Below are 12,227 nucleotides of genomic sequence, written 5' to 3'. Positions count from 1 at the left end.
CCTTTGAGTGTAAATATAACTAAATCACAAAACTCTCTTTGTGTATTGTGTAATTGCCCTTGTATTTGATAGTAGAAGCTATGGTGATGATTTGGACCTTCCACACCAGGCTCTTTTTTTCTTATTTTTCGCCTCATACTCCTTTGCGGTTTAAGTATGCTTCAAGAATCTTTTCGAACGGGGACACTTTACGTCAACGAGGCCATTTGTTCCAAGTAGTCAATCAGGGAATGCTGCTGGAAATCCGTCCCTCATATTAGCGAATAAGCTGTACTTCTGCACAGTGCAGTTTTCCTGTTCCACGTACAGTTGTAAAGCAGCATCCTCATTGATTCTACCGTATTCTGTTGCGAGTGAGGAAAGTCTTTGGGTACACGATGCTTGAAACAAGTCTGACATTGTACGTTGCGGTTCGACACCCACTATGTCGTCATCCTTATAGAGCCTCATCATTTAACCATTACCTCGTCACCTCATATTGCTCTTCATCAATTGTAAGTACAATAAGCTACCGCCATATTACAATCCAAGAATTGAAAAATTGAGTCGTTCAGTCCTTTAACAAGTTTATTATTTATATAATGTTATTACGTTACATTACCTCGAGACGATCGACGTCCATCGTCGATCTTCAAATACTTATACCTGTATATAAATTAGACGCACAAGAAAGGGGGGGGGGGGGGGGGTCGGTGGCCGAGTGCATGGTCTAGCGCACACCAGCTTGGAGCACGTGGAGCGAAAACTCGCGCTGCAGAACCCACCCCGCCCCTGCCCATTTCGATCTGGAAGAGCATCGTACCGGCGTGCGGTTGTGTATCACTACTGCGTGGTGGACGTTAAAGACCCCAGGTTTGGGGTTGTACAGCACTGGCTAAATTGCTCATCTACAGCTGAGACACCAGACGCCCACTAAGGCAGGCTAACTTCCGGCTGTATAAACATACACACAACAATTTGCAATTAGACGCATACTAACAAAGAACACAGCGTGCCGCCTCTTTTCTTTGGATGCCTTCTTTTAAACCAGCGCAAGCTCGCGCGTTCTCTCTTTTGAGACGGTTAGAACGGTCGCACATAAAACCCGCGTTTCTCCTACCCGGTCGCTTCCTCCTCTCCTTATGTGTAGTTGGTTATAACTAAATACGCTATAATAATGGTGTAATATTCATAATTACTTTCAGTTTCAGTCAGGGAAAAGGAGTTTCCCGGGAACTAGAGCAAATAAATTAGCTGCGCTTAGAGTATCGGCACTCTCTTCCCCGACAGTGTTGTGAACGCCGCCATTTTGGTGCTTGCGCAGAGCAGGCGCAACTGCCGATCGTCATGACTCAAAAGTGCGACATCCTCAGCATTAGATTCGGTGTTAGGAAGCTCATGTAATGTTGCTTTGCTTTGTCGCACACTGTTTAAAGTGGAGGACGGAAAAGCGTTTCTTGTGATTTCAGATAAAGCTTCAAATAACTGGCAACCATGATTTTAAGACACAGTATGGCCAAGTGTCGCTACTCTGACGCGTAGCTTATTTAATGACACTATTCATGCTCTTGTTCAAGAAACTTGTAATACCTGGAGGGGCCATGACGTAAGTCCCGTGGATTCCACAAGCCACTACCTTTTTACACCTGCCTCTTCATCGTTGTTCCCGCATGTACCCGTAAATTAGTTACGGTTCAGAGTAACGACACTTGGCCATATTGTGGCTTAAAATCATGGTTGCCAGTTACCTGAAGCTTTATCTAAAATCACAGGAAACGATTTTCCGTCCCCCACAAATGTTTAAACAACCCGCGACAGAGCATTGCCATATTGCATCAGCTTCCTAGCACCGCATCTAATACTGAGGAGGTCGTACTTTTGGATCATGATGATCGGCAGTTGCGTTTGCTCTGAAAAAGGCCCAAAATGGCGGCGCCCAAAACAATTTTGGGGAACGGAGTGCTGATACTTTATAGCTCATATAGTGACTCTAGGCATGAAGTGAACTCGGGTGTATTATTTTCCTCTTCGTCTTTATTGTTTATTGATTTCAATCATATCGAATAATGAGAAGAAAAAGAAGAAGATACCTCAAACATGGCGTCCGAGATTGCGTGTCTCCGTACTTTGTTTTATCTTTTCGTACTCGCAAGCCTTCGCCGGCAATGCCCTGCTATCTCGAGTATCGATGAACGTCTCGCCCGCCTGCCTGTACCACTTGGGCTGCACATCGCGGTCGCCTCCCCCCGTGATGCCGGTTTTGCCGTGGGATGGGCTAAGCCTACTGGGATTGGAAAAACGACTGCCCTCAGAGCCCGTTCGGCCCGCTCGCTCCAGCAAGCGCCCGTCACCTTGCTCCTCCTCCTCGCCGGAGACGTTCCTCCCAATCCTGGGCCGCGGCCCACTTGCCCCCGCTGTGACCGGCCGGTCCTCGAGAATGTGGCTGCGCTGCAGTGCGACGGATGCGACTCCTGGCACCATCGCAAGTGTGAGCTGCTGTCAATTAAAGCCTACAGGAGACTCTCCTCTTCATCCACCGAGTGGTACTGCGGAGTCTGTGCACTCCCACCCCTGGATGACGATCTTTTCGCTCCGGCTCCGAGCAGCCAGCCCGCGGACACCGCTCCCCAGCAGCCCGCCTTGTCGCCGGCTCCGGTCGGCCCTTCACCTGGGAGCTCCCGCATCGCAGTGTGGTTTTCAAACGTCCGTTCAGTGAAAAACAAAACACTTGATTTCCAAGCGTTGGTCGAGGCGGATCCAGACACAGTCTTTGGTCTTTGCGAAACGTGGCTCGACCCGTCTGTCCACGACGGTCAGCTCATCGATACCGCCAGGCACGTCGTCTATAGGAGGGACCGTGCGTCTTATGGGGGTGGTGTATTGATCATGGTGCCCCATCGACTGCCCTGCCGTCGGAGGCGCGACCTGGAGTCAGAGGACCTTGAGGCAGTCTTTGTCGAAGTTACACATCGGAAGGGCAAGATGTTGCTGTGCTGCGTGTACTGTCCACCTAGCACGCGAGCTGCCTCCTACGATCTCTTGGGGCAATCTCTGGCACATGTTGACGTTTCGGCCTACTCCTGTGTCTGCGTCTTTGGAGATTTTAACGCTCACATAGACTGGTCTGACCTCTCTGCACCTGTCCCGCTGAGCCCGCACGACGATGCTCTCCTTGATGTTATGGAAACGTCTGGTTTTGTTCAGGTGTGCGGTGAACCCTCATACAGGTCGATCACAGGCAAAGCGTCCTTCTTAGATCTCGTGTTTGTGAGCAACCTTCCCCTCATAACTGACTGTTCCATCCAACCGAGCCTGACTGGGTCCGACCATAACGCAATCCGCTTTTCGAGCCTCTTGACGCTGCCGAAGTCTGGCCATTATTCTAAAATGGTACGGAACTTCTCCAGGATGGACCTGCCGCACCTGAACAGCCTCCTACATCTCGCACCCTGGAGTCTGGTCCTCGACACTCCATCTGTAGATGAAGCTTACGACATGTGGCTGGACATCATGAGCGCCATTGAGGCAGATTGTGTGCCTTCCAAGCATCTGTCCGGCCGTCGGAGGACCCCCTGGATCTCCAATGATATTATACGCCTCTCCCACAAAAAGAGGAAACTCTTCAGAAAAGCCAAGAAGACAAATCGTCCAGACGTCCTTGCTGCAGCACGAAGAGCACAACGAGACCTGAAAAAGTTGGTGTATACGGCCCACAAGGAGTACCTGTGCGTGGTCGCCGAGAAAGCTGCGCGCTCTCCCAAGCTTTTCTGGGCATACATCAAGAGCCAGCGCAGGTCCTCCTTTGTCCCAGAGTTCGAAAGGGACGGCTCGGTTCTCAGTGACCCTAAAACTATTGCTGAGCTGTTCAGTGACCATTTTTCCTCTGTATGGGCTTCCGACGCTCTCCTAGATGTGCCTCTAGCTCTCGGCACTCCCAGTGCCCAAACATCTGACTGTAATGTACCTACCAGGCAAGTGATCACAGAGGACGACACTAAAGAAGCGCTGCGCTGCCTCAACGCTTCCCAAAGTGCAGGACCTGATGGCGTTCACCCTGCATTCCTATGAGCCTGCTCCACCAGATTATGCCCAGTCCTTACTCGGCTTTTTGGCAACTTCCTCTCGGCGGGAAAGGTGCCACAGCAGTGGAAACATGCCGTGGTAACGCCTGTACACAAAGGTGGCAAGGCGCCGACTGACACGGCCTCATCATACCGCCCCATCTCCACGACTTCCGTAGTTTGCAGGACCATGGAGCGTGTAATAAACAGAAAACTGCTTGCTCACTTCGAACAGCATAATCTACTCACTGTGTATCAACATGGTTTTCGGCCCGGTCGGAGCTGCGAGTCGGCCCTGGCTGTTCTCGTCAACACTGCCAGTGAGTACCTGGATGGCCGTACCCCCTCTGCGCTTGTTTAGTTGGACTTCCGGCAGGCATTCGACAGAGTAGACCATAAGATCCTCATATGCAAGCTCCGTGCTTTTGGCGTATGTGGCGAACTCCTCAACTGGTTGACAGACTTTCTATGTGAGCGAACTCAGCGAGTTGTGTTCCGTGGTTCAGTGTCTGATACAGTTGGGGTCTTGTCCGGTGTTCCTCAGGGCAGTGTGCTTGGACCCACACTTTTCAACGTCTACATCAATGACATTGTTACATCCCTGTACTGCAAGCCCCTGCTTTATGCAGATGATGTCACTCTTCTGCACCCAATCTCCAGCCTTGCTCACCAACAGCGGCTCCAACATGACCTTGATGCAGTGTCTGCTTGGTCCTCTGAGAAAAGGCTCCCTCTAAATGTTGCCAAGTGCTCGGCTATGGTGATATCCTGCGCCCGGCAACCCCTGGCCCCTCCTAGTCTTTGCCTTGATGGTGTTGCCCTGAGGTGGACATCAAGCGCAAAGCTGTTGGGTGTCACCCTGGACGCCCAGCTACGTTTCTCCGCTCACGTTGGAGAGGTACTTTCGAGGGCGCGTCGGCAGCTCGGATTTTGTCTCCGTGTAACCAAGGGGGCTGGACCCGAGACCTTAAGATATCTCTTCACTGCACTTGTGCTTCCTCAACTTGAGTATTGCTGCCCCATATGGAGCCCCCACCAGGAACACCTTGTAGCGGCACTGGAGAGCGTCCAGCGTCGGGCCGCCTACGCCACCTTGGTTAGGCGGCGCGACACACGCTTAGCACGTTACCGGGAAATGCGAACGGCCGATTTACTGCAAGCTGTTGGGTGGAACCCACTTGCCTTACGGCGAGAGGTGGCCTCCCTACGACTGCTGACCAACCTTTTGATTCTGAACTCAAGCCAGTCTGGCGTTGTGCTCCCTTTAAGGAAAAATCGGACCGGTTCATTGCAGCCTATCTTAGCCAGAACTGAGAGGCATCGCCAGTCTTTTGTTGTGAGGACTGTGACGCACTGGCGATCATTGCCACCTAGCTTCACCTTGTGCCCACCCACGGCACGAGACGAAGTGAAGGACTTCTGCCATAGAGTAACTAGCCATCTCCGTCATTCGCTCACATAGCCTTTGTGCAAGTATCTAATTGTTGTTGTCTTGGTTTTTTTTTTAACTTGTATTTGTCAAAAGTATTTTGTTGCTTTTGCTTTCTTCCCCCCCCCCCCTCCCCCCCCCCTCCTTTAGTTTGGGTGTTTGCAGACCAACTGGTATGGGCCTTCGGCCTTTCTGCTGTACTCCCGACTCTCCTGAGCCAAATAAATGAAATGAAATGAAATAAAATGAACTCATTATATCACGCTACGCGTGTGTAATTATTTGTCTTAGATTTATTAACCTGGCCCAGTACTTAAACCATTCATTTATCGATAGTAAATCTTCCAATATATTTTTTAAATGTGAAGGTAAAAAGACACGGAGATTGATGATGATACAGACGCCAACGCCGCCTTCGGAATTTTTTCGAACACTAGAAATCAGCAGTTTGTCTGCCATCCGCCAGGTAGCGCAACAAAACACCCAAACAGTTTTTAATTGTTTTTAAAATTAGCTGAGCTCTACACCTATTAAAAAACCAAAGCAAGATCATTGTGGAAATTTAATACATCGCAATGTATATCTATTCCAAACAATAAATGTTATTAGATGCCAATAAATCTGTTCGATGTCCAAAGAATATATGCCTCAAAAACAGGTAAGTTTGAAGGGCTCCTGGAGCGTTATGGCTTTGAAAATGAAAAAAAAGCCATCGTCCACCTCTTGGGCAACCATTGTAGCTCTAAATGTTATAAAAGATTTTATGATAGTTTAAGTATTTCCTCAGCGGCATTTGAAGTACCATGACTCGAAGCAGAAAAAAGTGCTACGTTTGATATAAAATATCTAAACAAAAAAATTTTACACAACATTAAATTTTTTTTTGCATATTACCAATTATAAGCACTACATCTGTAGCTAATTTCATTGCCCTGGCGCTTGTCGTTAAAAACATATTTGTGCTGAAAAATGTCGATTTTAGGGCAATATTTGGAGGGATGAAAAAAACAAAGTAGTGCAAATACCAAAAAAGTGCATCGTTACATTCTGCTCCGACATCATCTTAACAAAACTGCTATATTGGAACCGTGCTATCTTTAATGGATCGTTCATAAAACATGAACTAGAGGAGCAAGTGAGGGTCCGCGCCATCATATTCGCAACGCTACAAACGCGCATGAGCAGTAAAAACCAACACATACATAATATCAAATGAAAGAGGATTGCATTGCCTTTCGAATGACATCAATCCCACAAAACAGTGTTTTAAAGGAGATGAGTAATGACCTGCCAAAAAGTACCTAAACTGCCACATTCAGTGGGACCGTGGCCTTAAGTGTCTTTAACGAATTTTTGTTTCCTCTGCGTGATTGGGTTAACCGGGGTGATGGCTAACACAGAAAGGTACGAAGAGCTGGGCGTGGAGAGACGCCCTTGTCGCCCTTGGAGTGGCTGCATAGAATCGTGTAGCGTGGGCTGCGTTCTGACTTCAGAGTGACGGCGTCTGAGTGGTTGTCCGGGTCGAGGAAAAACCTCGACGCGGCTCGTTCATGACGCCCGATTGGAGGGGCTGCTAACCGCTTCCCTGTACGCTCTGGAGGTATCTTTTTAAGTTCGGGATGATTGAAATGGCAGCAAGTGCATCCCGGGGGTGCGAAAAAAATTGAAAATAAGAAACGGACACCGCAAAACGCAGTCTGGAAATAGAGAGCGAGGGAAATGAACCTCAGCTTCATCCTTCTTTTTTTTTTTCTTATCGCAACAGAGTCGCAAAATTAAATTTCCTTCCTAACGGGGTGCCCGGGAAGGCCGGTGTAAACGACGGCAAAAAGAGAGAAAAGCGTTGACAGCATGTAGAAGCTCGCTTACTCCTTTTTGTGTTTGTGTATATTTTTGTGTATGTGTGAGTTAAACCAACTGACGCGTGCTTCTGTTTTTGAAATGATTCTGGTGGGATGCAAACGCAGTAAACGTTTTCTGATCTGTGCCTGAGGTTGATGGAAAAATTGCTTAATACTTAACGTCGGCTCGTTCTTGTTAAATATTGAAAACGAGGAGGAGGAATGTGCGCGCGACAAAGGACCGAAGACGAAAAAGTGCAGAAAAGAAGCGCGAGGAGAAAGAACATCGAGACGATCGAGGCAGCGGTGAGCGTTTTACATATCCTGCTAAGTAAACGCGTTATTCAAATTTACACCGTGGACGTCGTTCCTCTAACTTCATGAAATATTGGTGCCGAAACCCGGGACTCTGCTACCTTACTGACCCAACCGAGAGGAAAGATCGTCAATATTAACGACAAGGAACGCGTGAAAAGCAAACGAACCACCCAGCGGGCTCTGCATACACGTCTACGAACCGAAGCAAGACAACTCATCGACTCCAACCAGCTCAGCCTTTCTGCTCTACGGGTTTTGCACGATAGACTGAAGACTTGCAATGACGGCCTGCAGAAGCTCAACGAGCAACTAGAGGCCTTCCTCACGGACGAACAGACTGCAGAGGATTTCGCTTCGGTAAGCGAATACGAGAACAACGCAGCTGCAAGCTTGGCGCTGCTCCGCCATCACATTGAATCGCTCCAAGCTCCAGGCCCACCGGCTCGAGGAATCGATCAACAAAACGAAGACTTACCACTTGCTCCGAGCGCACAACAGAATGATCACGGCGATCACGGAGGTCCAGGGCGGGTAGGTGCAAGACTTCCCAAACTAGAGCTTCCTCGTTTTGACGGAACCGTATCCCAATGGCAGCCCTTTTGGGAAATGTTTTGCCATACTGTTCACGAAAACAACCATTTGACCAACATTCATCGGTACCACTACCTGAAGACTCTGCTGAGTGGGCCCGCAGCGAAAGCCATTGCAGGAATCCAGGAGAGCGAGGCATCCTACTGCGTCGCAATCGAAATATTGAAAAACCGATTTGGAAGCGTAAATATTATCCAGCAAACGTACCTTGCCAACCTAAGAACGCTGAAGCCAGTCAAGTCATTTGGTGACGTGACTGAACTAAGGGAACTCCTGGACAGCGTACAGATTAACGTGCGAGGCCTAAAAGCGCTGGGTCTGCCGGAGCTGTCGTACGCAGCAATGTTATTAGAGGTTCTCACCAAAGCAATCCCAAGTGACATCGTTGTTGACTATTATAAACGACAGAGTTTCCAAGAGAACACAAGAGAAAATCAGTCGTCAGAAGCAGAGCTTGAACAACTCTTATACTATCTGCGTATAGAAGTGGAAGCCCGCGAGAAAACTGGGCTCGTCGCACTTACAAAACGAAGGCTACCTGACGACACACGAAGCTCATACAGCAGCCATCTACCTTCAGTGGCGGTAGTTCATAGTGACGCGGCTAAACAGCAAAGTGACTGGTTTTTTTTTTTTTTGCCTTTCGCCAACGCACAACACCGAGAACTGTTCTTCTGAAATCAATCTGCAGGAGAAGAAAAGTCGGCTAGCAAAGGCAAGTAGATGCTTTAAGTGTACTGCTATTGGACATCGGGCGAGAGACTGCCGCCGAAACGTACGCTGCTCAGAATGCAGGGGCAGGCACGCTACAGTTGTTTGCGATCCGATGTACAAAGCAAAGAAAGGCTCACGCGAAAAAGAGAGCGCCATCATGCACGCGGCAACCAAGGATGCATCCGCGACCTTAGTGGATAAACAGGTGCTCTTACAGACATTTAGAGCCTGGTTGTTGAACGAAAGCCAGTCGTGCTACATCAGAGGAGTCTTCGACAACGGGAGTCAGAGAACTTTCATAAGAGAAGACGTGTCGAGGAAATTGGGATTACGCACGGAAAAAACAGTTGACTTGTCGATCAAAGCTTTTGGAGGATCTAACGGAGCACCACGAAGGAAATACAACTTAGTACAAGTCGCCGCGATGAGCCAGTTCAGCCATTTTCAACACGAAATCGAAGCAATTGAAGTTATATTTATCTGCGAGGAATTAATTGAAGCTCCCGCTGCACACTCTTTTGTCCATGGGCTGAACAAGGAAGGACGGTATATTGCTGACTTTCTGTTATTCCCTGGACTCAAAGGAGAAGCTGGTATCAGCTTATTTGTGGGAGCAGACCAGATAGGGAAATTCCTCCTGAACGAAGTCTGTTTGCATGGCGAGGACAAGTGCCTGGCCGCTATAAACACGAAGCTCGGTTGGACCTTCCAAGGACCCGTGACATCTGGCGGCGGTGTTTTCACAGAAGCTGGAACACACATCTGTGCCCTCCAAACAAACGGCGTCGAATCAGTAGTTTCCGACACGCTCCAGCAATTCTGGGAGCTCGAAAGCATTGGAATACTTGACGCTTCAACGAACTTCAGTCGCGACAGCGAAGTTCTCCAACAATTCAGCAAGGATATTGCGTTTAAATACGGAAGGTATGAAGTAGCTCTTCCTTGGAAGAACCTTAACGTGGACCTGTCAGACAACCATACGGTTGCAGTCAAACGGCTACACAGCTTGGTTCGACGGCTCATCACAGATACAGAGATGATCCAGCAGTATGACGCAGCTGTCCGGCAATACGAAGTGGATGGACATGCAGAGAAGATAACTTACGGCCAAAGCATACCTGACAAGTGTTACTACATGCCTCATAAGCCTGTGGTACGAGAATCATCAACAACGACAAGACTGCGAGTCGTCTTTGACGCCTCATCCCATGCACTTGGGGTAGCTTCACTGAATCATCATCTGGAGAAAGGGCCGAATTTGACCAATGACATGGTGAAGACGCTCGTGAACTTCAGGCTGCACAAGATAGGTCTCACGGCAGATATTCAAAAGGCTTTTCTTCAAATATCTATTAGAGGAACCGACAGAGACGCTCTACGATTCCTGTGGTTTGAGCAGATGCCAAAGACAGGCCATCCCCTGCCTAAAGTGGAAGAGTATCGAATGACTCGCGTACCTTTTGGTACGACGGCAAGTCCATTTCTACTGACTGCCACATTACAGCATCATTTCAAGCGTATGGAAGTAGCTTTTCAAAACATAACTAGGCTACTCTGTGAGAACTTTTATGTGGACGATCTAGTCACGGGAGTTTCGACTTCAAACGAGGCATTTCGCGTCTACAGAGAAGCTAAAGTTATCCTTGAGGAAGCTGGCATGACGCTTCAGAAATGGACCACAAACGACGAGGCGCTTCAACGACACATTGGAAAGGAAGTTGCACCGTCTTCGGCTTCGGCAGCTAGAAAGGTCCTCGGTCTTTTATGGAATACCGACACCGACGAGCTTCGCCTTAATGTCGAAACAGTGCTGCAGTTCCTCGAAGATAAAGACAACACTAAGCGGTTTGTTCTTCAGACGACAGCGCGACTGTTTGACCCTTTGGGGTGGTTGTCTCCGTTTCTCATCAGGATTAAAATCTTTTTCCAGAGGATTTGGGAACACGGCACCGACTGGGAAGAAGACATGCTTAGAGCATTACAGAAAGAATGGGACGAATGGTGTTAAGAATTCAGGGCGTTACAGACATTTTCGATTCCCAGATGTGGGTTGAAGAACTTTTTTGATAACTCTGCACGCCACCAACTTCACGTGTTTGCAGACGCCAGTTCGAGTGCCTATGGTGCAGTGGCCTACCTCAGGATCGAGGATGCAACCGGAAATGTGAGCGTCCAACACTTGCTCTCAAAGTGTCGGGTAGCTCCTATCAAACGTATCACCCTTCCTCGCTTGGAACTAGTTGCGGCAGTTCTAGCCGCTCGTTTAATGAAGTTCCTGAAAGAGACGCTGGCAAACAAGCATTGGAACATGATTTACCACTTGTGGACCGACTCAACTGTCACTCTATGTTGGATCCGAAGTCCTGCAGCCAAGTGGAAACAGTTTGTTTATAACAGAGTGACAGAAATACAGACAGCAACGGATTCCTCTCACTGGAGCCATTGCCCTGGAAATGAGAATCCAGCGGATCTCTTGACTCGAGGACTTTCTGCAAAGGAACTTTTATCAAACAACCTCTGGTGGAGAGGACCTGAATGGCTATCAAGAGCACAGGAATGCTGGCCTGGGATAACTGCTGCCGTCGAGTCTACAGACGTGGATGATGATACGATATTGGAATTGAAACGTGATGTTCCAGTTATCGTCAGCGTGGCAAATGAGCCGATATTTAGCCCCGACAAGTACAGCACTTGGACCAAAATGACAAGGGTGACAGCTTGGATAAAGCGTTTCGCAAACAACTGCCGTTCACCGACGACGCGTCGTGAAGGTACACTTACGGCCCAGGAACTTCGAGCAGCCGAGAACGTATGGTTACGTCAAGTACAGCGAGAAGCATTTGCAGATGAAATGCCACAACTAATGAAAGGAGAAAACCTAGAAAATACTTCGCCAATACGAGACCTCCATCCCTTTATTGACGACGAAGGACTCGTCCGAATTAGGAGCCGCCTTCAAAACGCGATGTTGTCCTACAACGAGAAAAGCCCCGTACTACTTCCAGGTGAACACTCTGTGACTAGACTGATTGTTCTACATGCTCACAAAGCGGTGCTCCACGGAGGAGTCGGTGACACCTTAACTGAACTGCGTGCTAGGTTTTGGGTCACCCGTGCACGACAGGCTGTTAAACGGGTTACCGGAAAGTGTCTACTTTGTGCCCGGTTCCGCCTTAAAGCGGCAAGTGCGCCGATGGCTTCCCTTCCAAGTGACCGAGTCCTAAGCTCTCGTCCCTTCGAAGTTATGGGAGTAGACTTTGCCGGACCTATTTTTGTGAAAAACTGTAGCGTAGT

The 12,227-nt window shown here is 48.6% G+C and overlaps 2 protein-coding genes across 2 annotated transcripts; both read left to right on the top strand.

The window, feature by feature from the left end:
- The first annotated feature begins 2,076 nt into the window (after window positions 1–2,076).
- Window positions 2,077–4,047, top strand: LOC115326538. The gene has a single exon (XM_040214470.1). It carries the CDS (start codon window positions 2,077–2,079, stop codon window positions 4,045–4,047), a length of 1,971 nt encoding a protein of 656 aa, XP_040070404.1.
- Window positions 4,048–4,797: 750 nt separating this feature from the next.
- Window positions 4,798–5,529, top strand: LOC115325651. Its single transcript, XM_040214471.3, has one exon. It carries the CDS (start codon window positions 4,798–4,800, stop codon window positions 5,500–5,502), a length of 705 nt encoding a protein of 234 aa, XP_040070405.1. The 3' UTR covers window positions 5,503–5,529.
- The last annotated feature ends 6,698 nt before the right edge of the window (window positions 5,530–12,227 follow it).

Source organism: Ixodes scapularis, unplaced genomic scaffold (assembly GCF_016920785.2).
Source record: "Ixodes scapularis isolate PalLabHiFi unplaced genomic scaffold, ASM1692078v2 PGA_scaffold13__105_contigs__length_92229423, whole genome shotgun sequence".
In the NCBI taxonomy this organism is placed as follows: domain Eukaryota; kingdom Metazoa; phylum Arthropoda; class Arachnida; order Ixodida; family Ixodidae; genus Ixodes; species Ixodes scapularis.
Note: the sequence above shows the minus strand (reverse complement) of the source record. Positions and strands in the feature narration are given on the sequence as shown.